We start from the raw sequence: 26,475 nt of genomic DNA on the forward strand, positions 1-26,475 counted from the left end.
ATATAGCACGTTGCTGTAAGCAAGCACATTCTCATTCAAATTTGCAAGTTACTATGTAGGAACAAGTTTGTATAGGTATTTCAAAGATGCCCAAAACTGAGCTAAACTTGGTATGTCTCCAACTCCTAGAAATAACTTCATGCCCCATCTCTCTTACTTCCATCTAGTAAGGATCACATAATACCTAACAAAGTTTTGACACAGATTCCCAAATCGGGCATTCAGAACATATAGCACGTTGCTGTAAGCAAGAACCTTCTTATTCAAAGATGCCAGTTACTATGTAGGAACAACTTTGTATAGATATTTCAAAGATGCCAAGAACTGAGCTAAACTTTGTATGACTCCAACTCCTAGAAATAACTTCACGCCCCTTCTCCCTTACTTCCATCTAGTAAGGATCACATAATTCCTAACAAAATCTTGACACAGATTCCCAATTCGGGCATTCAGAACATATAACACGTTGCTTTAAGCAAGTACTTTCTCATTCCAAGTAGCAAGTTACAATGTAGGAACAAGTTTCTATAGGTATTTCAAAGATCCCCAGAACTGAGCTAAAGTGGGTTTGTCTCCAACTCCTAGAAATAACTTCATGCCCCATCTCCCTTACTTCCAGCTAGTAAGGATCACATAATTCCTAACAAAGTTTTGACACAGATCCCCAATTCGGCCATTCAGAACATATAGCACGTTGCTTTAAGCAAGCACTTTCTCATTCCAAGTAGCAAGTTACTATGTAGGAACAAGTTTGTATAGGTATTTGAAAGATGCCCAGAAATGAGCTAAACTTGGTATGTCTCCAACTCCAAGAAATAACTTCATGCCCCATCTCCCTTACTTCCAGCTAGTAAGGATCACATAATTCCTAACAAAGTTTTGACACAGATTCCCAATTCGGGCATTCAGAACATATAGCACGTTGCTGTAAGCAAGCACATTCTCATTCAAAGTTGCAAGTTACTATGTAGGAAGAAGTTTGTATAGGTATTTCAAAGATGCCCAGAACTGAGCTAAACTTTGTATGTCTCCAACTCCTAGAAATAACTTCATGCCCCATCTCCCTTACTTCCAGCTAGTAAGGATCACATAATTCCTAACAAAATTTTGACACAGATTCCCAATTCGGGCATTCAGAACATATAGCACGTTGCTGTAAGCAAGCAATTTCTCATTCCAACTAGCAAGTTACTATGTAGGAACAAGTTTGTATAGGACTTTCAAAGATCCACAGAACTGAGCTAAAGTGGGTATGTCTCCAACTCCTAGAAATAACATCATGCCCCATCTCCCTTACTTCCAGCTAGTAAGGATCACATAATTCCTTACAAAGTTTTGACAGAGTTTCCCAATTCGGTCATGCAGAACATATAGCACGTTGTTGTAAGCAAGCACATTCTCATTCAAAGTTGCAAGTTACTATGTAGGAACAAGTTTGTATAGGTATTTCAAAGATGCCCAGAACTGAGCTAAACTTGGTATGTCTCCAACTGCTAGAAATAACTTCATCCCCCGCCTCCCTTATTTCCACCTAATAAGGATCACATAATTCCTAACAAAGTTTTGACACATTCCCAATTCGGCGATTCAGAACATATAGCACGTTGCTTTAAGCAGGCACTTTCTCATTCCAAGTAGCAGGTTACTAAGTAGGAACAAGTTTATATAGGTATTTCAAAGATGCCCAGAACTGAGCTAAACTTGGTATGTCTCCAACTCCTAGAAATAACTTCATGCCCCATCTCCCTTACTTCCAGCTAGTAAGGATCACATAATTACTAACAGAGATTTGACACAGATTCCCAATTCGGGCATTCAGAACATATAGCACGTTGCTTTAAGCAAGCACTTTCTGATTCCAACTAGCAAGTTACTATGTAGGAACAAGTTTGTATAGGTATTTCAAAGATTCCCAGAACTGAGCTAAACTTGGTATGTCTCCAACTCCTAGAAATAACTTCATGCCCCATCTCCCTTACTTCCATCTAGTAAGGATTACATAATTCCTAACAAAGTCTTGACACAGAATCCCAATTCGGGCATTCAGAACATATAGCACGTTGCTTTAAGCAAGCACTTTCTCATTCCAAGTAGCAAGTTACTATGTACGAACAAGTTTCTATAGGTATTTCAAAGATGCCCAGAACTGAGCTAAAGTGAGTATGTCTCCAACTCCTAGCAATATCTTCATGCCCCATCTCCCTTACTTCCATCTAGTAAGGATCACATAATTCATAACAAAGTTTTGACACAGATTCCCAATTCGGGCATTCAGAACATATAGCTCGTTGCTGTAAGCAAGCACATTCTCATTCAATGTTGCAAATTACTATGTAGGAACAAGTTTGTATAGGTATTTCAAAGATGCCCAGAACTGAGCTAAACTTGGTATGTCTCCAACTCCTAGCAATAACTTCATGCCCCATCTCACTTACTTCCAGATAGTAAGGATCACATAATTCCTAGCAAAGTTTTGACACAGATTCCCAATTCGGGCATTCAGAACATATAGCACGTTGCTGTAAGCAAGCACTTTCTCATTGCAACTAGCAAGTTACTATGTAGGAACAAGTTTGTATAGGTATTTCAAAGATGCCCAGAACTGAGCTAATGTGGGTATGCCTCCAATTCCTAGAAATAACTTCATGCCCCATCTCCCTTACTTCCAGCTTGTAAGGATCACATAATTCCTAACAATGTTTTGACATAGATTCCCAATTCGGGCATTCAGAACAGATAGCACGTTGCTGTAAGAAAGCACATTCTCATTCAAAGTTGCAAGTTACTATGTAGGAACAAGTTTGTATAGGTATTTCAAAGATGCCCAGAACTGAGCTAAAGTGGGTATGTCTCCAACTCCTAGAAATAACTTCATGCCCCATCTCCCTTATTTCCAGCTGGTAAGGATCACATAATTCCTAACAAAGTTTTGACACAGATTCTCAATTCGGGCATTCAGAACATATAGCACGTTGCTTTAAGCAAGCACTTTCTCATTCCAACTAGCAAGTTACTATGTAGGAAGAAGTTTGTATAGGACTTTCAAAGATCCCCAGAACTGAGCTAAAGTGGGTATGTCTCTAATTCCTAGAAATAACTTCATGCCCCATCTCCCTTACTTCCAGCTAGTAAGGATCACATAATTCCTAACAAAGTTTTGACACAGATTCCCAATTCGGGCATTCAGAACATATAGCACGTTGCTTTAAGCAAGCACTTTCTCATTCCAAGTAGCAAGTTACTATGTACGAACAAGTTTGTATAGGTATTTCAAAGATGCCCAGAACTGAGCTAAAGTGGGTATGTCTCCAACTCCTAGAAATAACTTCATGCCCCATCTCCCTTACTTCCAGCTAGTAAGGATCACATAATTCCTAACAAAGTTTTGACACAGATTCCCAATTCAGGCATTCAGAACATATAGAACGTTGCTTTAAGCAAGCACTTTCTGATTCCAAGAAGCAAGTTACTATGTAGTAACAAGTTTGTATAGGATTTTCAAAGACCCCCAGAACTCAGCTAAAGTGGGTATGTCTCCAACTCCTAGAAAAAGCATCATGCCCCATCTCCCTTACTTCCAGCTAGTAAGGATCACATAATTTCTAACAAAGTTTTGACACATATTCCCAATTCAGGCATTCAGAACATATATCACGTTGCTGTAAGCAAGCCCTTTCACATTCAAAGTTGCAAGTTACTATCTAGGAACAAGTTTTTATAGGACCTTCAAAGATCCCCAGAACTGAGCTAAAGTGGGCATGTCTCCAACTCCGAGAAAAAACTTCATCCCCCATTTCCCTTACTTCCAGCTAGTAAGGATCACATAATACCTAACAAGCTATTGACACAGATTCCCAATTCGGGCATTCAGAACATATAGCACGTTGCTGTAAGCAAGCACATTCTCATTCAAAGTTGCAAGTTACTATGTAGGAACAAGTTTGTATAGGTCTTTCAAAGATGCCCAGAACTGAGCTAAACTTGGTATGTCTCCAACTCCTAGAAATAACTTCATGCCCCATCTCTCTTACTTCCAGCTAGTAAGGATCACATAAGTCCTAACAAAGTTTTGACACAGATTCCCAATTCGGGCATTCAGAACATATAGCACGTTGTGTAAGCAAGCACATTCTCATTCAAAGTTGCAAGTTACTATGTAGGAACAAGTTTGTATAGGTATTTCAAAGATGCCCAGAACTGAGCTAAACTTGGTATGTCTCCGACTCCTAGAAATAACTTCATGCCCCATCTCCCTTACTTCCAGCTAGTAAGGATCACATAATTCCTAACAAAGTTTTGACACAGATTCCCAATTCGGGCATTCAGAACAGATAGCACGTTGCTGTAAGCAAGCACATTCTCATTCAAAGTTGCAAGTTACTATGTAGGAACAAGTTTGTATAGGTATTTCAAAGATGCACAGAACTGAGCTAAAGTGGGTATGTCTCCAACTCCTAGAAATAACTTCATGCCCATTCTCACTTACTTCCAGCTAGTAAGGATCACATAATTCCTAAAAAAGTTTTGACACATTCCCAATTCGGGCATTCAGAACATATAGAACGTTGCTTTAAGCAAGCACTTTCTCATTCCAAGTAGCAAGTTACTATGTAGGAACAAGTTTATATAGGTATTTCAAAGATGCCCAGAACTGAGCTAAACTTGGTATGTCTCCAACTCCTAGAAATAACTTCATGCCCCATCTCCCTTACTTCCAGCTAGTAAGGATCACATAATTCCTAACAAAGATTTGACACAGATTCCCAATTCGGGCATTCAGAACATATAGCACGTTGCTGTAAGCAAGCACTTTCCCATTCAAAGTTGCAAGTTACTATGTAGGAACAAGTTTGTATAGGTATTTCAAAGATCCCCAGATCTGAGCTAAAGTGGGTATGTCTCCAACTCCTAGAAATAACTTCATGCCCCATCTCCCTTACTTCCAGCTAGTAAGGATCACATAATTCCTAACAATGTTTTGACACAGATTTCAATTCGGGCATTCAGAACATACAGCACGTTGCTGTAAGCAAGCACTTTCTTATTCAAAGTTGCAAGTTACTATGTAGGAACAAGTTTGTATAGGACTTTCAAAGATGCCCAGAACTGAGCTAAAGTGGGTATGTCTCCAACTCCTAGAAATAACTTCATGCCCCATCTCCCTTACTTCCAGCTAGTAAGGATCACATAATTTCTAACAAAGTTTTGACACAGATTCCCAATTCGGGCATTCAGAACATATAGCACGTTGCTGTAAGCAAGCACTTTCCCATTCAAAGTTGCAAGTTACTATGTAGGAACAAGTTTGTATAGGTATTTCAAAGATCCCCAGATCTGAGCTAAAGTGGGTATGTCTCCAACTCCTAGAAATAACTTCATGCCCCATCTCCCTTACTTCCAGCTAGTAAGGATCACATAATTCCTAACAATGTTTTGACACAGATTTTAATTCGGGCATTCAGAACATACAGCACGTTGCTGTAAGCAAGCACTTTCTCATTCAAAGTTGCAAGTTACTATGTAGGAACAAGTTTGTATAGGACTTTCAAAGATCCCCAGAACTGAGCTACACTGGGTATGTCTCCAACTCCTAGCAATAACTTCATGCCCCATCTCACTTACTTCCAGATAGTAAGGATCACATAATTCCTAGCAAAGTTTTGACACAGATTCCCAATTCGGGCATTCAGAACATATAGCACGTTGCTGTAAGCAAGCACTTTCTCATTGCAACTAGCAAGTTACTATGTAGGAACAAGTTTGTATAGGTATTTCAAAGATGCCCAGAACTGAGCTAATGTGGGTATGCCTCCAATTCCTAGAAATAACTTCATGCCCCATCTCCCTTACTTCCAGCTAGTAAGGATCACATAATTCCTAACAATGTTTTGACATAGATTCCCAATTCGGGCATTCAGAACAGATAGCACGTTGCTGTAAGAAAGCACATTCTCATTCAAAGTTGCAAGTTACTATGTAGGAACAAGTTTGTATAGGTATTTCAAAGATGCCCAGAACTGAGCTAAAGTGGGTATGTCTCCAACTCCTAGAAATAACTTCATGCCCCATCTCCCTTATTTCCAGCTGGTAAGGATCACATAATTCCTAACAAAGTTTTGACACAGATTCTCAATTCGGGCATTCAGAACATATAGCACGTTGCTTTAAGCAAGCACTTTCTCATTCCAACTAGCAAGTTACTATGTAGGAAGAAGTTTGTATAGGACTTTCAAAGATCCCCAGAACTGAGCTAAAGTGGGTATGTCTCTAATTCCTAGAAATAACTTCATGCCCCATCTCCCTTACTTCCAGCTAGTAAGGATCACATAATTCCTAACAAAGTTTTGACACAGATTCCCAATTCGGGCATTCAGAACATATAGCACGTTGCTTTAAGCAAGCACTTTCTCATTCCAAGTAGCAAGTTACTATGTACGAACAAGTTTGTATAGGTATTTCAAAGATGCCCAGAACTGAGCTAAAGTGGGTATGTCTCCAACTCCTAGAAATAACTTCATGCCCCATCTCCCTTACTTCCAGCTAGTAAGGATCACATAATTCCTAACAAAGTTTTGACACAGATTCCCAATTCAGGCATTCAGAACATATAGAACGTTGCTTTAAGCAAGCACTTTCTGATTCCAAGAAGCAAGTTACTATGTAGTAACAAGTTTGTATAGGATTTTCAAAGACCCCCAGAACTCAGCTAAAGTGGGTATGTCTCCAACTCCTAGAAAAAGCATCATGCCCCATCTCCCTTACTTCCAGCTAGTAAGGATCACATAATTTCTAACAAAGTTTTGACACATATTCCCAATTCAGGCATTCAGAACATATATCACGTTGCTGTAAGCAAGCCCTTTCACATTCAAAGTTGCAAGTTACTATCTAGGAACAAGTTTTTATAGGACCTTCAAAGATCCCCAGAACTGAGCTAAAGTGGGCATGTCTCCAACTCCGAGAAAAAACTTCATCCCCCATTTCCCTTACTTCCAGCTAGTAAGGATCACATAATACCTAACAAGCTATTGACACAGATTCCCAATTCGGGCATTCAGAACATATAGCACGTTGCTGTAAGCAAGCACATTCTCATTCAAAGTTGCAAGTTACTATGTAGGAACAAGTTTGTATAGGTCTTTCAAAGATGCCCAGAACTGAGCTAAACTTGGTATGTCTCCAACTCCTAGAAATAACTTCATGCCCCATCTCTCTTACTTCCAGCTAGTAAGGATCACATAAGTCCTAACAAAGTTTTGACACAGATTCCCAATTCGGGCATTCAGAACATATAGCACGTTGTGTAAGCAAGCACATTCTCATTCAAAGTTGCAAGTTACTATGTAGGAACAAGTTTGTATAGGTATTTCAAAGATGCCCAGAACTGAGCTAAACTTGGTATGTCTCCGACTCCTAGAAATAACTTCATGCCCCATCTCCCTTACTTCCAGCTAGTAAGGATCACATAATTCCTAACAAAGTTTTGACACAGATTCCCAATTCGGGCATTCAGAACAGATAGCACGTTGCTGTAAGCAAGCACATTCTCATTCAAAGTTGCAAGTTACTATGTAGGAACAAGTTTGTATAGGTATTTCAAAGATGCACAGAACTGAGCTAAAGTGGGTATGTCTCCAACTCCTAGAAATAACTTCATGCCCATTCTCACTTACTTCCAGCTAGTAAGGATCACATAATTCCTAAAAAAGTTTTGACACATTCCCAATTCGGGCATTCAGAACATATAGAACGTTGCTTTAAGCAAGCACTTTCTCATTCCAAGTAGCAAGTTACTATGTAGGAACAAGTTTATATAGGTATTTCAAAGATGCCCAGAACTGAGCTAAACTTGGTATGTCTCCAACTCCTAGAAATAACTTCATGCCCCATCTCCCTTACTTCCAGCTAGTAAGGATCACATAATTCCTAACAAAGATTTGACACAGATTCCCAATTCGGGCATTCAGAACATATAGCACGTTGCTGTAAGCAAGCACTTTCCCATTCAAAGTTGCAAGTTACTATGTAGGAACAAGTTTGTATAGGTATTTCAAAGATCCCCAGATCTGAGCTAAAGTGGGTATGTCTCCAACTCCTAGAAATAACTTCATGCCCCATCTCCCTTACTTCCAGCTAGTAAGGATCACATAATTCCTAACAATGTTTTGACACAGATTTCAATTCGGGCATTCAGAACATACAGCACGTTGCTGTAAGCAAGCACTTTCTTATTCAAAGTTGCAAGTTACTATGTAGGAACAAGTTTGTATAGGACTTTCAAAGATGCCCAGAACTGAGCTAAAGTGGGTATGTCTCCAACTCCTAGAAATAACTTCATGCCCCATCTCCCTTACTTCCAGCTAGTAAGGATCACATAATTTCTAACAAAGTTTTGACACAGATTCCCAATTCGGGCATTCAGAACATATAGCACGTTGCTGTAAGCAAGCACTTTCCCATTCAAAGTTGCAAGTTACTATGTAGGAACAAGTTTGTATAGGTATTTCAAAGATCCCCAGATCTGAGCTAAAGTGGGTATGTCTCCAACTCCTAGAAATAACTTCATGCCCCATCTCCCTTACTTCCAGCTAGTAAGGATCACATAATTCCTAACAATGTTTTGACACAGATTTTAATTCGGGCATTCAGAACATACAGCACGTTGCTGTAAGCAAGCACTTTCTCATTCAAAGTTGCAAGTTACTATGTAGGAACAAGTTTGTATAGGACTTTCAAAGATCCCCAGAACTGAGCTACACTGGGTATGTCTCCAACTCCTAGAAATAACTTCATGCCCCATCTCCCTTACTTCCAGCTAGTAAGGATCACATAATTTCTAACAAAGTTTTGACACAGATTCCCAATTCGGGCATTCAGAACATATAGCACGTTGCTTTAAGCAAGCACTTTCTCATTCCAACTAGCAAGTTACTATGTAGGAACAAGTTTGTATAGGACTTTCAAAGATCCCCAGAACTTAGCTAAAGTGGGTATGTCTCTAATTCCTAGAAATAACTTCATACCCCATCTCCCTTACGTCCAGCTAGTAAGGATCACATAATTCCTAACAAAGTTTTGACACAGATTAACAATTCGGACATTCAGAACATATAGCACGTTGCTGTAAGCAAGCACTTTCTCATTCCAAGTAGCAAGTTACTATGTAGGAACAAGTTTGTATAGGACTTTCAAAGATCCCCAGAACTGAGCTAAAGTGGGTTTGTCTCCAACTCCTAGAAATAACTTCATGCCCCATCTCCCTTACTTCCAGCTAGTAAGGATCACATAATTCCTAACAAAGTTTTGACACAGACTCCCAATTCGGGCATTCAGAACATATAGCACGTTGCTGTAAGCAAGCACTTTCTCATTCCAAGTAGCAAGTTACTATGTAGAAACAAGTTTGTATAGGTATTTAAAAAAATGCCCAGAACTGAGCTAAAGTGGGTATGTCTCCAACTCCTAGAAATAACTTCATGCCCCATCTCCATTACTTCTAGCTAGTAAGGATCACATAATTCCTAACAAAGTTTTGACACAGATTCCCAATTCGGGCATTCAGAATATATAGCACGTTGCTGTAAGCAAGCACATTCTCATTCAAATTTGCAAGTTACTATGTAGGAACAAGTTTGTATAGGTATTTCAAAGATGCCCAAAACTGAGCTAAACTTGGTATGTCTCCAACTCCTAGAAATAACTTCATGCCCCATCTCTCTTACTTCCATCTAGTAAGGATCACATAATACCTAACAAAGTTTTGACACAGATTCCCAAATCGGGCATTCAGAACATATAGCACGTTGCTGTAAGCAAGAACCTTCTTATTCAAAGATGCCAGTTACTATGTAGGAACAACTTTGTATAGATATTTCAAAGATGCCAAGAACTGAGCTAAACTTTGTATGACTCCAACTCCTAGAAATAACTTCACGCCCCTTCTCCCTTACTTCCATCTAGTAAGGATCACATAATTCCTAACAAAATCTTGACACAGATTCCCAATTCGGGCATTCAGAACATATAACACGTTGCTTTAAGCAAGTACTTTCTCATTCCAAGTAGCAAGTTACAATGTAGGAACAAGTTTCTATAGGTATTTCAAAGATCCCCAGAACTGAGCTAAAGTGGGTTTGTCTCCAACTCCTAGAAATAACTTCATGCCCCATCTCCCTTACTTCCAGCTAGTAAGGATCACATAATTCCTAACAAAGTTTTGACACAGATCCCCAATTCGGCCATTCAGAACATATAGCACGTTGCTTTAAGCAAGCACTTTCTCATTCCAAGTAGCAAGTTACTATGTAGGAACAAGTTTGTATAGGTATTTGAAAGATGCCCAGAAATGAGCTAAACTTGGTATGTCTCCAACTCCAAGAAATAACTTCATGCCCCATCTCCCTTACTTCCAGCTAGTAAGGATCACATAATTCCTAACAAAGTTTTGACACAGATTCCCAATTCGGGCATTCAGAACATATAGCACGTTGCTGTAAGCAAGCACATTCTCATTCAAAGTTGCAAGTTACTATGTAGGAAGAAGTTTGTATAGGTATTTCAAAGATGCCCAGAACTGAGCTAAACTTTGTATGTCTCCAACTCCTAGAAATAACTTCAGGCCCCATCTCCCTTACTTCCAGCTAGTAAGGATCACATAATTCCTAACAAAATTTTGACACAGATTCCCAATTCGGGCATTCAGAACATATAGCACGTTGCTGTAAGCAAGCAATTTCTCATTCCAACTAGCAAGTTACTATGTAGGAACAAGTTTGTATAGGACTTTCAAAGATCCACAGAACTGAGCTAAAGTGGGTATGTCTCCAACTCCTAGAAATAACATCATGCCCCATCTCCCTTACTTCCAGCTAGTAAGGATCACATAATTCCTTACAAAGTTTTGACAGAGTTTCCCAATTCGGTCATGCAGAACATATAGCACGTTGTTGTAAGCAAGCACATTCTCATTCAAAGTTGCAAGTTACTATGTAGGAACAAGTTTGTATAGGTATTTCAAAGATGCCCAGAACTGAGCTAAACTTGGTATGTCTCCAACTGCTAGAAATAACTTCATCCCCCGCCTCCCTTATTTCCACCTAATAAGGATCACATAATTCCTAACAAAGTTTTGACACATTCCCAATTCGGCGATTCAGAACATATAGCACGTTGCTTTAAGCAGGCACTTTCTCATTCCAAGTAGCAGGTTACTAAGTAGGAACAAGTTTATATAGGTATTTCAAAGATGCCCAGAACTGAGCTAAACTTGGTATGTCTCCAACTCCTAGAAATAACTTCATGCCCCATCTCCCTTACTTCCAGCTAGTAAGGATCACATAATTACTAACAGAGATTTGACACAGATTCCCAATTCGGGCATTCAGAACATATAGCACGTTGCTTTAAGCAAGCACTTTCTGATTCCAACTAGCAAGTTACTATGTAGGAACAAGTTTGTATAGGTATTTCAAAGATTCCCAGAACTGAGCTAAACTTGGTATGTCTCCAACTCCTAGAAATAACTTCATGCCCCATCTCCCTTACTTCCATCTAGTAAGGATTACATAATTCCTAACAAAGTCTTGACACAGAATCCCAATTCGGGCATTCAGAACATATAGCACGTTGCTTTAAGCAAGCACTTTCTCATTCCAAGTAGCAAGTTACTATGTACGAACAAGTTTCTATAGGTATTTCAAAGATGCCCAGAACTGAGCTAAAGTGAGTATGTCTCCAACTCCTAGCAATATCTTCATGCCCCATCTCCCTTACTTCCATCTAGTAAGGATCACATAATTCATAACAAAGTTTTGACACAGATTCCCAATTCGGGCATTCAGAACATATAGCTCGTTGCTGTAAGCAAGCACATTCTCATTCAATGTTGCAAATTACTATGTAGGAACAAGTTTGTATAGGTATTTCAAAGATGCCCAGAACTGAGCTAAACTTGGTATGTCTCCAACTCCTAGCAATAACTTCATGCCCCATCTCACTTACTTCCAGATAGTAAGGATCACATAATTCCTAGCAAAGTTTTGACACAGATTCCCAATTCGGGCATTCAGAACATATAGCACGTTGCTGTAAGCAAGCACTTTCTCATTGCAACTAGCAAGTTACTATGTAGGAACAAGTTTGTATAGGTATTTCAAAGATGCCCAGAACTGAGCTAATGTGGGTATGCCTCCAATTCCTAGAAATAACTTCATGCCCCATCTCCCTTACTTCCAGCTAGTAAGGATCACATAATTCCTAACAATGTTTTGACATAGATTCCCAATTCGGGCATTCAGAACAGATAGCACGTTGCTGTAAGAAAGCACATTCTCATTCAAAGTTGCAAGTTACTATGTAGGAACAAGTTTGTATAGGTATTTCAAAGATGCCCAGAACTGAGCTAAAGTGGGTATGTCTCCAACTCCTAGAAATAACTTCATGCCCCATCTCCCTTATTTCCAGCTGGTAAGGATCACATAATTCCTAACAAAGTTTTGACACAGATTCTCAATTCGGGCATTCAGAACATATAGCACGTTGCTTTAAGCAAGCACTTTCTCATTCCAACTAGCAAGTTACTATGTAGGAAGAAGTTTGTATAGGACTTTCAAAGATCCCCAGAACTGAGCTAAAGTGGGTATGTCTCTAATTCCTAGAAATAACTTCATGCCCCATCTCCCTTACTTCCAGCTAGTAAGGATCACATAATTCCTAACAAAGTTTTGACACAGATTCCCAATTCGGGCATTCAGAACATATAGCACGTTGCTTTAAGCAAGCACTTTCTCATTCCAAGTAGCAAGTTACTATGTACGAACAAGTTTGTATAGGTATTTCAAAGATGCCCAGAACTGAGCTAAAGTGGGTATGTCTCCAACTCCTAGAAATAACTTCATGCCCCATCTCCCTTACTTCCAGCTAGTAAGGATCACATAATTCCTAACAAAGTTTTGACACAGATTCCCAATTCAGGCATTCAGAACATATAGAACGTTGCTTTAAGCAAGCACTTTCTGATTCCAAGAAGCAAGTTACTATGTAGTAACAAGTTTGTATAGGATTTTCAAAGACCCCCAGAACTCAGCTAAAGTGGGTATGTCTCCAACTCCTAGAAAAAGCATCATGCCCCATCTCCCTTACTTCCAGCTAGTAAGGATCACATAATTTCTAACAAAGTTTTGACACATATTCCCAATTCAGGCATTCAGAACATATATCACGTTGCTGTAAGCAAGCCCTTTCACATTCAAAGTTGCAAGTTACTATCTAGGAACAAGTTTTTATAGGACCTTCAAAGATCCCCAGAACTGAGCTAAAGTGGGCATGTCTCCAACTCCGAGAAAAAACTTCATCCCCCATTTCCCTTACTTCCAGCTAGTAAGGATCACATAATACCTAACAAGCTATTGACACAGATTCCCAATTCGGGCATTCAGAACATATAGCACGTTGCTGTAAGCAAGCACATTCTCATTCAAAGTTGCAAGTTACTATGTAGGAACAAGTTTGTATAGGTCTTTCAAAGATGCCCAGAACTGAGCTAAACTTGGTATGTCTCCAACTCCTAGAAATAACTTCATGCCCCATCTCTCTTACTTCCAGCTAGTAAGGATCACATAAGTCCTAACAAAGTTTTGACACAGATTCCCAATTCGGGCATTCAGAACATATAGCACGTTGTGTAAGCAAGCACATTCTCATTCAAAGTTGCAAGTTACTATGTAGGAACAAGTTTGTATAGGTATTTCAAAGATGCCCAGAACTGAGCTAAACTTGGTATGTCTCCGACTCCTAGAAATAACTTCATGCCCCATCTCCCTTACTTCCAGCTAGTAAGGATCACATAATTCCTAACAAAGTTTTGACACAGATTCCCAATTCGGGCATTCAGAACAGATAGCACGTTGCTGTAAGCAAGCACATTCTCATTCAAAGTTGCAAGTTACTATGTAGGAACAAGTTTGTATAGGTATTTCAAAGATGCACAGAACTGAGCTAAAGTGGGTATGTCTCCAACTCCTAGAAATAACTTCATGCCCATTCTCACTTACTTCCAGCTAGTAAGGATCACATAATTCCTAAAAAAGTTTTGACACATTCCCAATTCGGGCATTCAGAACATATAGAACGTTGCTTTAAGCAAGCACTTTCTCATTCCAAGTAGCAAGTTACTATGTAGGAACAAGTTTATATAGGTATTTCAAAGATGCCCAGAACTGAGCTAAACTTGGTATGTCTCCAACTCCTAGAAATAACTTCATGCCCCATCTCCCTTACTTCCAGCTAGTAAGGATCACATAATTCCTAACAAAGATTTGACACAGATTCCCAATTCGGGCATTCAGAACATATAGCACGTTGCTGTAAGCAAGCACTTTCCCATTCAAAGTTGCAAGTTACTATGTAGGAACAAGTTTGTATAGGTATTTCAAAGATCCCCAGATCTGAGCTAAAGTGGGTATGTCTCCAACTCCTAGAAATAACTTCATGCCCCATCTCCCTTACTTCCAGCTAGTAAGGATCACATAATTCCTAACAATGTTTTGACACAGATTTCAATTCGGGCATTCAGAACATACAGCACGTTGCTGTAAGCAAGCACTTTCTCATTCAAAGTTGCAAGTTACTATGTAGGAACAAGTTTGTATAGGACTTTCAAAGATGCCCAGAACTGAGCTAAAGTGGGTATGTCTCCAACTCCTAGAAATAACTTCATGCCCCATCTCCCTTACTTCCAGCTAGTAAGGATCACATAATTTCTAACAAAGTTTTGACACAGATTCCCAATTCGGGCATTCAGAACATATAGCACGTTGCTGTAAGCAAGCACTTTCCCATTCAAAGTTGCAAGTTACTATGTAGGAACAAGTTTGTATAGGTATTTCAAAGATCCCCAGATCTGAGCTAAAGTGGGTATGTCTCCAACTCCTAGAAATAACTTCATGCCCCATCTCCCTTACTTCCAGCTAGTAAGGATCACATAATTCCTAACAATGTTTTGACACAGATTTTAATTCGGGCATTCAGAACATACAGCACGTTGCTGTAAGCAAGCACTTTCTCATTCAAAGTTGCAAGTTACTATGTAGGAACAAGTTTGTATAGGACTTTCAAAGATCCCCAGAACTGAGCTACACTGGGTATGTCTCCAACTCCTAGAAATAACTTCATGCCCCATCTCCCTTACTTCCAGCTAGTAAGGATCACATAATTTCTAACAAAGTTTTGACACAGATTCCCAATTCGGGCATTCAGAACATAAAGCACGTTGCTTTAAGCAAGCACTTTCTCATTCCAACTAGCAAGTTACTATGTAGGAACAAGTTTGTATAGGACTTTCAAAGATCCCCAGAACTTAGCTAAAGTGGGTATGTCTCTAATTCCTAGAAATAACTTCATACCCCATCTCCCTTACGTCCAGCTAGTAAGGATCACATAATTCCTAACAAAGTTTTGACACAGATTAACAATTCGGACATTCAGAACATATAGCACGTTGCTGTAAGCAAGCACTTTCTCATTCCAAGTAGCAAGTTACTATGTAGGAACAAGTTTGTATAGGACTTTCAAAGATCCCCAGAACTGAGCTAAAGTGGGTTTGTCTCCAACTCCTAGAAATAACTTCATGCCCCATCTCCCTTACTTCCAGCTAGTAAGGATCACATAATTCCTAACAAAGTTTTGACACAGACTCCCAATTCGGGCATTCAGAACATATAGCACGTTGCTGTAAGCAAGCACTTTCTCATTCCAAGTAGCAAGTTACTATGTAGAAACAAGTTTGTATAGGTATTTAAAAAAATGCCCAGAACTGAGCTAAAGTGGGTATGTCTCCAACTCCTAGAAATAACTTCATGCCCCATCTCCATTACTTCTAGCTAGTAAGGATCACATAATTCCTAACAAAGTTTTGACACAGATTCCCAATTCGGGCATTCAGAATATATAGCACGTTGCTGTAAGCAAGCACATTCTCATTCAAATTTGCAAGTTACTATGTAGGAACAAGTTTGTATAGGTATTTCAAAGATGCCCAAAACTGAGCTAAACTTGGTATGTCTCCAACTCCTAGAAATAACTTCATGCCCCATCTCTCTTACTTCCATCTAGTAAGGATCACATAATACCTAACAAAGTTTTGACACAGATTCCCAAATCGGGCATTCAGAACATATAGCACGTTGCTGTAAGCAAGAACCTTCTTATTCAAAGATGCCAGTTACTATGTAGGAACAACTTTGTATAGATATTTCAAAGATGCCAAGAACTGAGCTAAACTTTGTATGACTCCAACTCCTAGAAATAACTTCACGCCCCTTCTCCCTTACTTCCATCTAGTAAGGATCACATAATTCCTAACAAAATCTTGACACAGATTCCCAATTCGGGCATTCAGAACATATAACACGTTGCTTTAAGCAAGTACTTTCTCATTCCAAGTAGCAAGTTACAATGTAGGAACAAGTTTCTATAGGTATTTCAAAGATCCCCAGAACTGAGCTAAAGTGGGTTTGTCTCCAACTCCTAGAAATAACTTCATGCCCCATCTCCCTTACTTCCAGCTAGTAAGGATCACATAATTCCTAACAAAGTTTTGACACAGATCCCCAATTCGGCCATTCAGAACATATAGCACGTTGCTTTAAGCAAGCACTTTCTCATTCCAAGTAGCAAGTTACTATGTAGGAACAAGTTTGTATAGGTATTTGAAAGATGCCCAGAAATGAGCTAAACTTGGTATGTCTCCAACTCCAAGAAATAACTTCATGCCCCATCTCCCTTACTTCCAGCTAGTAAGGATCACATAATTCCTAACAAAGTTTTGACACAGATTCCCAATTCGGGCATTCAGAACATATAGCACGTTGCTGTAAGCAAGCACATTCTCATTCAAAGTTGCAAGTTACTATGTAGGAAGAAGTTTGTATAGGTATTTCAAAGATGCCCAGAACTGAGCTAAACTTTGTATGTCTCCAACTCCTAGAAATAACTTCATGCCCCATCTCCCTTACTTCCAGCTAGTAAGGATCACATAATTCCTAACAAAATTTTGAAACAGATTCCCAATTCGGGCATTCAGAACATATAGCACGTTGCTGTAAGCAAGCAATTTCTCATTCCAACTAGCAAGTTACTATGTAGGAACAAGTTTGTATAGGACTTTCAAAGATCCACAGAACTGAGCTAAAGTGGGTATGTCTCCAACTCCTAGAAATAACATCATGCCCCATCTCCCTTACTTCCAGCTAGTAAGGATCACATAATTCCTTACAAAGTTTTGACAGAGTTTCCCAATTCGGTCATGCAGAACATATAGCACGTTGTTGTAAGCAAGCACATTCTCATTCAAAGTTGCAAGTTACTATGTAGGAACAAGTTTGTATAGGTATTTCAAAGATGCCCAGAACTGAGCTAAACTTGGTATGTCTCCAACTGCTAGAAATAACTTCATCCCCCGCCTCCCTTATTTCCACCTAATAAGGATCACATAATTCCTAACAAAGTTTTGACACATTCCCAATTCGGCGATTCAGAACATATAGCACGTTGCTTTAAGCAGGCACTTTCTCATTCCAAGTAGCAGGTTACTAAGTAGGAACAAGTTTATATAGGTATTTCAAAGATGCCCAGAACTGAGCTAAACTTGGTATGTCTCCAACTCCTAGAAATAACTTCATGCCCCATCTCCCTTACTTCCAGCTAGTAAGGATCACATAATTACTAACAGAGATTTGACACAGATTCCCAATTCGGGCATTCAGAACATATAGCACGTTGCTTTAAGCAAGCACTTTCTGATTCCAACTAGCAAGTTACTATGTAGGAACAAGTTTGTATAGGTATTTCAAAGATTCCCAGAACTGAGCTAAACTTGGTATGTCTCCAACTCCTAGAAATAACTTCATGCCCCATCTCCCTTACTTCCATCTAGTAAGGATTACATAATTCCTAACAAAGTCTTGACACAGAATCCCAATTCGGGCATTCAGAACATATAGCACGTTGCTTTAAGCAAGCACTTTCTCATTCCAAGTAGCAAGTTACTATGTACGAACAAGTTTCTATAGGTATTTCAAAGATGCCCAGAACTGAGCTAAAGTGAGTATGTCTCCAACTCCTAGCAATATCTTCATGCCCCATCTCCCTTACTTCCATCTAGTAAGGATCACATAATTCATAACAAAGTTTTGACACAGATTCCCAATTCGGGCATTCAGAACATATAGCTCGTTGCTGTAAGCAAGCACATTCTCATTCAATGTTGCAAATTACTATGTAGGAACAAGTTTGTATAGGTATTTCAAAGATGCCCAGAACTGAGCTAAACTTGGTATGTCTCCAACTCCTAGCAATAACTTCATGCCCCATCTCACTTACTTCCAGATAGTAAGGATCACATAATTCCTAGCAAAGTTTTGACACAGATTCCCAATTCGGGCATTCAGAACATATAGCACGTTGCTGTAAGCAAGCACTTTCTCATTGCAACTAGCAAGTTACTATGTAGGAACAAGTTTGTATAGGTATTTCAAAGATGCCCAGAACTGAGCTAATGTGGGTATGCCTCCAATTCCTAGAAATAACTTCATGCCCCATCTCCCTTACTTCCAGCTAGTAAGGATCACATAATTCCTAACAATGTTTTGACATAGATTCCCAATTCGGGCATTCAGAACAGATAGCACGTTGCTGTAAGAAAGCACATTCTCATTCAAAGTTGCAAGTTACTATGTAGGAACAAGTTTGTATAGGTATTTCAAAGATGCCCAGAACTGAGCTAAAGTGGGTATGTCTCCAACTCCTAGAAATAACTTCATGCCCCATCTCCCTTATTTCCAGCTGGTAAGGATCACATAATTCCTAACAAAGTTTTGACACAGATTCTCAATTCGGGCATTCAGAACATATAGCACGTTGCTTTAAGCAAGCACTTTCTCATTCCAACTAGCAAGTTACTATGTAGGAAGAAGTTTGTATAGGACTTTCAAAGATCCCCAGAACTGAGCTAAAGTGGGTATGTCTCTAATTCCTAGAAATAACTTCATGCCCCATCTCCCTTACTTCCAGCTAGTAAGGATCACATAATTCCTAACAAAGTTTTGACACAGATTCCCAATTCGGGCATTCAGAACATATAGCACGTTGCTTTAAGCAAGCACTTTCTCATTCCAAGTAGCAAGTTACTATGTACGAACAAGTTTGTATAGGTATTTCAAAGATGCCCAGAACTGAGCTAAAGTGGGTATGTCTCCAACTCCTAGAAATAACTTCATGCCCCATCTCCCTTACTTCCAGCTAGTAAGGATCACATAATTCCTAACAAAGTTTTGACACAGATTCCCAATTCAGGCATTCAGAACATATAGAACGTTGCTTTAAGCAAGCACTTTCTGATTCCAAGAAGCAAGTTACTATGTAGTAACAAGTTTGTATAGGATTTTCAAAGACCCCCAGAACTCAGCTAAAGTGGGTATGTCTCCAACTCCTAGAAAAAGCATCATGCCCCATCTCCCTTACTTCCAGCTAGTAAGGATCACATAATTTCTAACAAAGTTTTGACACATATTCCCAATTCAGGCATTCAGAACATATATCACGTTGCTGTAAGCAAGCCCTTTCACATTCAAAGTTGCAAGTTACTATCTAGGAACAAGTTTTTATAGGACCTTCAAAGATCCCCAGAACTGAGCTAAAGTGGGCATGTCTCCAACTCCGAGAAAAAACTTCATCCCCCATTTCCCTTACTTCCAGCTAGTAAGGATCACATAATACCTAACAAGCTATTGACACAGATTCCCAATTCGGGCATTCAGAACATATAGCACGTTGCTGTAAGCAAGCACATTCTCATTCAAAGTTGCAAGTTACTATGTAGGAACAAGTTTGTATAGGTCTTTCAAAGATGCCCAGAACTGAGCTAAACTTGGTATGTCTCCAACTCCTAGAAATAACTTCATGCCCCATCTCTCTTACTTCCAGCTAGTAAGGATCACATAAGTCCTAACAAAGTTTTGACACAGATTCCCAATTCGGGCATTCAGAACATATAGCACGTTGTGTAAGCAAGCACATTCTCATTCAAAGTTGCAAGTTACTATGTAGGAACAAGTTTGTATAGGTATTTCAAAGATGCCCAGAACTGAGCTAAACTTGGTATGTCTCCGACTCCTAGAAATAACTTCATGCCCCATCTCCCTTACTTCCAGCTAGTAAGGATCACATAATTCCTAACAAAGTTTTGACACAGATTCCCAATTCGGGCATTCAGAACAGATAGCACGTTGCTGTAAGCAAGCACATTCTCATTCAAAGTTGCAAGTTACTATGTAGGAACAAGTTTGTATAGGTATTTCAAAGATGCACAGAACTGAGCTAAAGTGGGTATGTCTCCAACTCCTAGAAATAACTTCATGCCCATTCTCACTTACTTCCAGCTAGTAAGGATCACATAATTCCTAAAAAAGTTTTGACACATTCCCAATTCGGGCATTCAGAACATATAGAACGTTGCTTTAAGCAAGCACTTTCTCATTCCAAGTAGCAAGTTACTATGTAGGAACAAGTTTATATAGGTATTTCAAAGATGCCCAGAACTGAGCTAAACTTGGTATGTCTCCAACTCCTAGAAATAACTTCATGCCCCATCTCCCTTACTTCCAGCTAGTAAGGATCACATAATTCCTAACAAAGATTTGACACAGATTCCCAATTCGGGCATTCAGAACATATAGCACGTTGCTGTAAGCAAGCACTTTCCCATTCAAAGTTGCAAGTTACTATGTAGGAACAAGTTTGTATAGGTATTTCAAAGATCCCCAGATCTGAGCTAAAGTGGGTATGTCTCCAACTCCTAGAAATAACTTCATGCCCCATCTCCCTTACTTCCAGCTAGTAAGGATCACATAATTCCTAACAATGTTTTGACACAGATTTCAATTCGGGCATTCAGAACATACAGCACGTTGCTGTAAGCAAGCACTTTCTCATTCAAAGTTGCAAGTTACTATGTAGGAACAAGTTTGTATAGGACTTTCAAAGATGCCCAGAACTGAGCTAAAGTGGGTATGTCTCCAACTCCTAGAAATAACTTCATGCCCCATCTCCCTTACTTCCAGCTAGTAAGGATCACATAATTTCTAACAAAGTTTTGACACAGATTCCCAATTCGGGCATTCAGAACATATAGCACGTTGCTGTAAGCAAGCACTTTCCCATTCAAAGTTGCAAGTTACTATGTAGGAACAAGTTTGTATAGGTATTTCAAAGATCCCCAGATCTGAGCTAAAGTGGGTATGTCTCCAACTCCTAGAAATAACTTCATGCCCCATCTCCCTTACTTCCAGCTAGTAAGGATCACATAATTCCTAACAATGTTTTGACACAGATTTTAATTCGGGCATTCAGAACATACAGCACGTTGCTGTAAGCAAGCACTTTCTCATTCAAAGTTGCAAGTTACTATGTAGGAACAAGTTTGTATAGGACTTTCAAAGATCCCCAGAACTGAGCTACACTGGGTATGTCTCCAACTCCTAGAAATAACTTCATGCCCCATCTCCCTTACTTCCAGCTAGTAAGGATCACATAATTTCTAACAAAGTTTTGACACAGATTCCCAATTCGGGCATTCAGAACATATAGCACGTTGCTTTAAGCAAGCACTTTCTCATTCCAACTAGCAAGTTACTATGTAGGAACAAGTTTGTATAGGACTTTCAAAGATCCCCAGAACTTAGCTAAAGTGGGTATGTCTCTAATTCCTAGAAATAACTTCATACCCCATCTCCCTTACGTCCAGCTAGTAAGGATCACATAATACCTAACAAAGTTTTAGGTATTTAGTACGTTTACCCTCTTCTCTCTGACAGGCCGGCACCCACGAGACTCCCGACGAAGGAGGACCGTTTTGAATCCGAGTCAAAGGGATGCTCTGCAAGCATTGTTTCAACAGAACCCCTACCCCGGGATCGCCACCAGAGAACGACTGGCCCAAGAAATTGACATTCCGGAAGCCAGAGTCCAGGTAGGCTTGAGTTTCTCTCTCATCCTCTCCCAGGCTCAAGGTACAGACACAATCGGAGCTAAGCAATCTGCAGTCAGTCTCTTTGGTCAGGGAGTTGGCTTAGAAGCTTTTTTTCTGCTTGTGTCATGCCATGCGAAGAACGCAATCACAACAACAAGACACGTGTCTATGCCTTTCACCAACGCTGGAAATCTTGGTTTGGTGTACTCACTGATGGAGGAAGGGAGTACACTGGGTCATTCACCAGAGAGCCAAACGTTCAGTCATATGTGGTCACTCGAGAGGATTTAAGCCATGGGGTCAACATGGTCGTGATATGTTGCGCTTGATCACTGCCGTCGCTACTACAGAAGACGGAGTACCCTGCAGCACTGAGTCCTCTGGTTAAGAGTTGATGGGTGTCCCGGGTTCTCAGAGCGGTTTTTGTTTTGTTTTGACACTTGCTTTAGTGCTACCAAGGGTTTCAAATGGGTCGGGCACATGGGACAGTTTAAAGCCCAACCCCATATTGAATGATTGTCCAAGCAGTGGTCGATAGAGAAAGGAAAGTCAACCTAATGTCTCCCCTGACCAAAGAGACAGCTGGGAAGTACACGCTCACTCTAGGAGAAGCCGGCTTCAGATCGCCAACCAAGAATTTAAGGCGACTTAGCAGAGGCAGGTATTGAAGGCGGGGTTTTTGGATTTGCTCTAGTCCCCGATGAGCCACGGGGTATGGGGACTTCAATTTGAGGGCCTGCTCGGGAGGAGGCCTATTTCATGCTCTTGACGCTCCCCTTCTGGGTGTCCAAGACAACACTGACTCAAATCCTAGTACTGAATGTGCCTCCCTTGGCAGCACTTGGCCATAGGTGGTTGAGTGTCTCTGGGCCCATTTGAATCCATGGTCAGGCAGGAAAGTCCCCGAAACCATAAAGGATGAGGCTGGCTGTGCCACGGCATTTGTCCCTTTACTCCTTGCCCCCAAGGAACCACCTGTCAGGTTTGAAGTAAGTCACCAAGGAATCAGAAGTAACACTTGAGCACAATGCCTGGGACATTAGAAGAGGCCAACAGACATTGGATGTCTTTCACTCTAGACATTTTTCCTGAGAGTAGTCAAATTTTCCACACGAAACCGTCAGAAATGATTGGTGGAAGAAAATTTTAGAAAACCACTGCTCTTCTGTCTCTGGTACTGAGGAAAAACGTACCTCATCCCATTGTTTATGAGAGTGACACTCGGTTCCAAAATAGGTATGGGTATGTCAGAGCCTCCTAACCTAGAGGTGACTGTGGAATGAACTCAGTAAGAGCCAACTCTGAATGAGTCTCTCCCTAACAGCACAGGCTAGTCATTATTGACCTCCTGCTGTAGTGAATTTATTACTGGGGCACTTCCCCATGTATTGTGTGTCAGGAAATAGTACTGCCTGTGGGAACAAGAGACAGGTGAAGAAACGGTAATCAGGCACTGAGCACAGCAAAGATGAGGCGCAAAGAGCCAGAGAGAGCAAGGGAGAGAAGAGGGAGGGGGGAGAGAGAGAGACAGAGACAGAGAGACAGGGACAGGAAGAGAGAGAGACAGAGATGGACAGACAGAGAGAAAGAGAGACAGAAAGACAGAGAGAGAAACTGGTATGGTTCAAGAAAATAGGAGAGGGAGAGTGAGGACACGTTGGCGAGCTCGTTCTGCCTTTGGCAAGGCAAGCATTGTCTCCTCAATCAGGGGCATTCACTTTGGAGAGCAGGGAGATGACCAAAGAAGCAGTGATTCTTTCCACGGATTGCAGATGGTGTCTTTTCCCACATTTCGTGCTCTCCTTTGGAGAGGAAAGCATTCTCCTTTGGATAATATAGTGCCTTCGAATTATAAACGTGTCCACTCTGGGCAGACAGCTATTTCGGGGTTTTCCTTAGTCAGTTAGTTAGTTAGTTCTTAGTTAGTTAGTTAGGTTGTTTGTTCTCTTTTGAATCACTGCAAAAGATCTCTGGAATTCTGCTGACAAGAGTTGCATAACAATTGATTCTTCTTCTGGCACTCAGATTTGGTTTCAAAACCAACGCAGGAGACATCTAAGGCAGGGCCGATTGGGGTCCACAGACTCTGCGGGAGAAGGGCAATTGCATGGAGTGGAGCAGCCTCAAGCTCGCACTGCAAGTGAGTACTCAGCATTCCAGAAGCATTTGCTCCGAGGATCTCCTTCCCAAGCAAAACTCACTGCAGGGGGTTGCCAAATGTTTGGCAAAGAGCGCTTAGGAGAAGAGCCAAAGATATCTTCTTCCGGCTCCCTCAGTGTTCCAGATAGGAGCACCGTGCCCCTCTTTGGCCAGCGGGCTGTTTCTTGGCCAGGAAGGGTTTGAACCCTCTGCTCCCAAAACTGCTAGGAAGTGCAGATTCCTCTTCTCCCATCACCTCGGGGGTTTTCTCCAAGGGCTACGTAGCACTGGTCAATGACTGTCTCAGAGGACTCAGTGGGAGGAAAGGTGGTGGGAAAAAAAATATAGATGTAGATACACGTGCCCACACAAACACACAGACACACACACACCAATTTCTGTTTCACGTTGAATGTGCCATCCGCCTAAAATGCCTCTTTTCTTCCTTTGTTCCCCTTTAGAATGCCACCCAAAAGAAGGCAGGAGACAGCGGACACGCATCACTCCATCGCAAACCAGGATCCTCGTTCAAAACTTCGAGAAGAACCGATTTCCCGGCATTGCTGCCAGGGAAGAACTGGCCAGACTAACAGGCATCCCAGAGTCGAGAATTCAGGTAAGTTCTCAGTGTGTGACACACGGTTTGTCCCACGTGGAAGGGGTCTTGGCCGTTTAGTTGCTGCCGGCTAAAAGTGGGCTCTTTGGGGTCATCCCGCTGATCCAGGGCCAAGACATGGTGTGGAAAGCCCTGGCCTGGCGAGTGAGAGTCCACCCGAAGGAGGAATTTCCAAATCCAATTGGTGGTTGTGCCCATGCATGTAAAAGCAGTGGCAGGACAAAAGTGGGAAACCGTGAAGGCCGCTAGCTATTTTGAGAAAACCCTGTCTGTCAGGGCTTCTCAAGCTTAGCAGTGCTGGCATCTGGGCCCAGAGATTTCTTTGTGGTGAGGGGGGGAGCTGTCCTGTGGGTGGTGGCACGTTGCTCAGTGTCTTGGGCCTCGAGGCCCTAGGAGCCCGTAGGGACCCGGCCAACCACGCGACTCTAGCCCTTTCCCCCTCCCTTCTGCCCCCTCCCCCCTGAAGATAAGCTAATCATCTAGGGTCATTGGCCTTATCCTGGCTGGGGGTGGGGGCACCTTCACGGTTGGTTGTGAACTCTTGCTCTCCCTAAGTCATGGAGACAGTGGTTTGGGGTACATAAACTAGGAAGCAGGTTCGTAGTTGTTTCGAGACAGAGCCTCTGAAACACTCTCACTTGGATCCAAGAACCTGTGGCTCTGCTTCAACGGGCTGACAAGGCCCTGTGTTCTTGCCTCCGTTCTCCATGGATGGGGAGGAAACTGAACCACTTCGGGAGAGCTCGTTTTCTGACGCAGCCATGGAAATCGAGGGCCCATTCTAGACCCAGGTGTTGTTCACCTGGATTCGGTGGCTGCCTGTGTCTGGACCTCCCTCCACAATTGATTGGCTTGTAGACGTGTCAAGTGGAGATGTGTGCTGGAGGCATGGGTTTCAACCCAGGCCTGAACCAGCAAAGGCATCTGAGCCAGAGAAGGTGACTTTTCATTTGCATCACAGCCATTGGCAGACAGGGGATAGCTTGGTTTTGAGGAAGGCCTGTAGAGCTGACAACTTGGAGTCTTCTGGGTAAGGAAGGGGAGGGGGGCCTCTTAAGAATTTACCTCAAGGCTCATAAGGTGGGTGATATGAAGGCATGGACTCCCAGGGAGTGAGAGGGCAAGAGAGCTAGGGAGCAGGGTGTGAAGGGCCTGCCATTCTAGAAAATCAAGGTGGGATCCACACTGTTAGGCAGATGTCAGCAGTTGCCCTGAACGGGCACCTAGTTTGCAAGGACCAGGTGAAAGGTATAGATAGAATCCCCTTGAGATTAGGCCTCACGGACTTTGCCCACTGCCTGACAGATCAGGGGGCAGATAGAGCTGGAATCCCTTACTTCTTCTGATGTCCATGTCTCTCTTTTTCTGTCCCAGGTATGGTTTCAGAACCGAAGAGCTCGGCACCCAGAGCAGACCAGGAGTGGACCCGTGAAAGCCTTGATGCAAGGCCCCAATGCCAGGCCTCCTCCGGCTGCTCTGCAGGACCAAAGCAACCTGTCCACTGTCCCCAGCAGCTCACCTCCTCTCCCTGCCTGCAATCCTCTCAGGAGCATCCAATCGCTTGCTATAGCAGCTCCTCCTCTCTGCCCGACGTGCTTCCTTCCTTGGTTTTCTCCTGCTGCCTCTGTGGGCCAGTCCCCGGGGCCCCTGGTGGTCCTGCCCACGCAGCCTGTGCAGGGAAAGGAGAACACTCACC

The 26,475-nt window shown here is 41.5% G+C and overlaps 2 protein-coding genes across 2 annotated transcripts in view; both read left to right on the plus strand.

Annotated features, from left to right (window-relative positions):
• LOC131402329 (uncharacterized) overlaps positions 1-26,475 on the plus strand; it is a 219,544-nt gene that overhangs the window by 105,466 nt on the left and 87,603 nt on the right. The window lies entirely within an intron of this gene.
• Positions 1-26,475, plus strand: part of LOC131402327 (double homeobox protein 4-like protein 4) — a 59,025-nt gene that overhangs the window by 31,981 nt on the left and 569 nt on the right. The window contains exons 2-5 of the mRNA XM_058537147.1: positions 21,870-22,024; positions 24,050-24,064; positions 24,636-24,779; positions 26,154-26,268. Coding sequence (XP_058393130.1) covers positions 21,870-22,024; positions 24,050-24,064; positions 24,636-24,779; positions 26,154-26,268 — 429 coding nt within the window. The remainder of the gene's footprint in view (positions 1-21,869; positions 22,025-24,049; positions 24,065-24,635; positions 24,780-26,153; positions 26,269-26,475) is intronic.

The sequence above is a fragment of the Diceros bicornis genome, assembly GCF_020826845.1.
Source record: "Diceros bicornis minor isolate mBicDic1 chromosome 7 unlocalized genomic scaffold, mDicBic1.mat.cur SUPER_7_unloc_3, whole genome shotgun sequence".
Classification (NCBI taxonomy): Eukaryota; Metazoa; Chordata; class Mammalia; order Perissodactyla; family Rhinocerotidae; genus Diceros; species Diceros bicornis.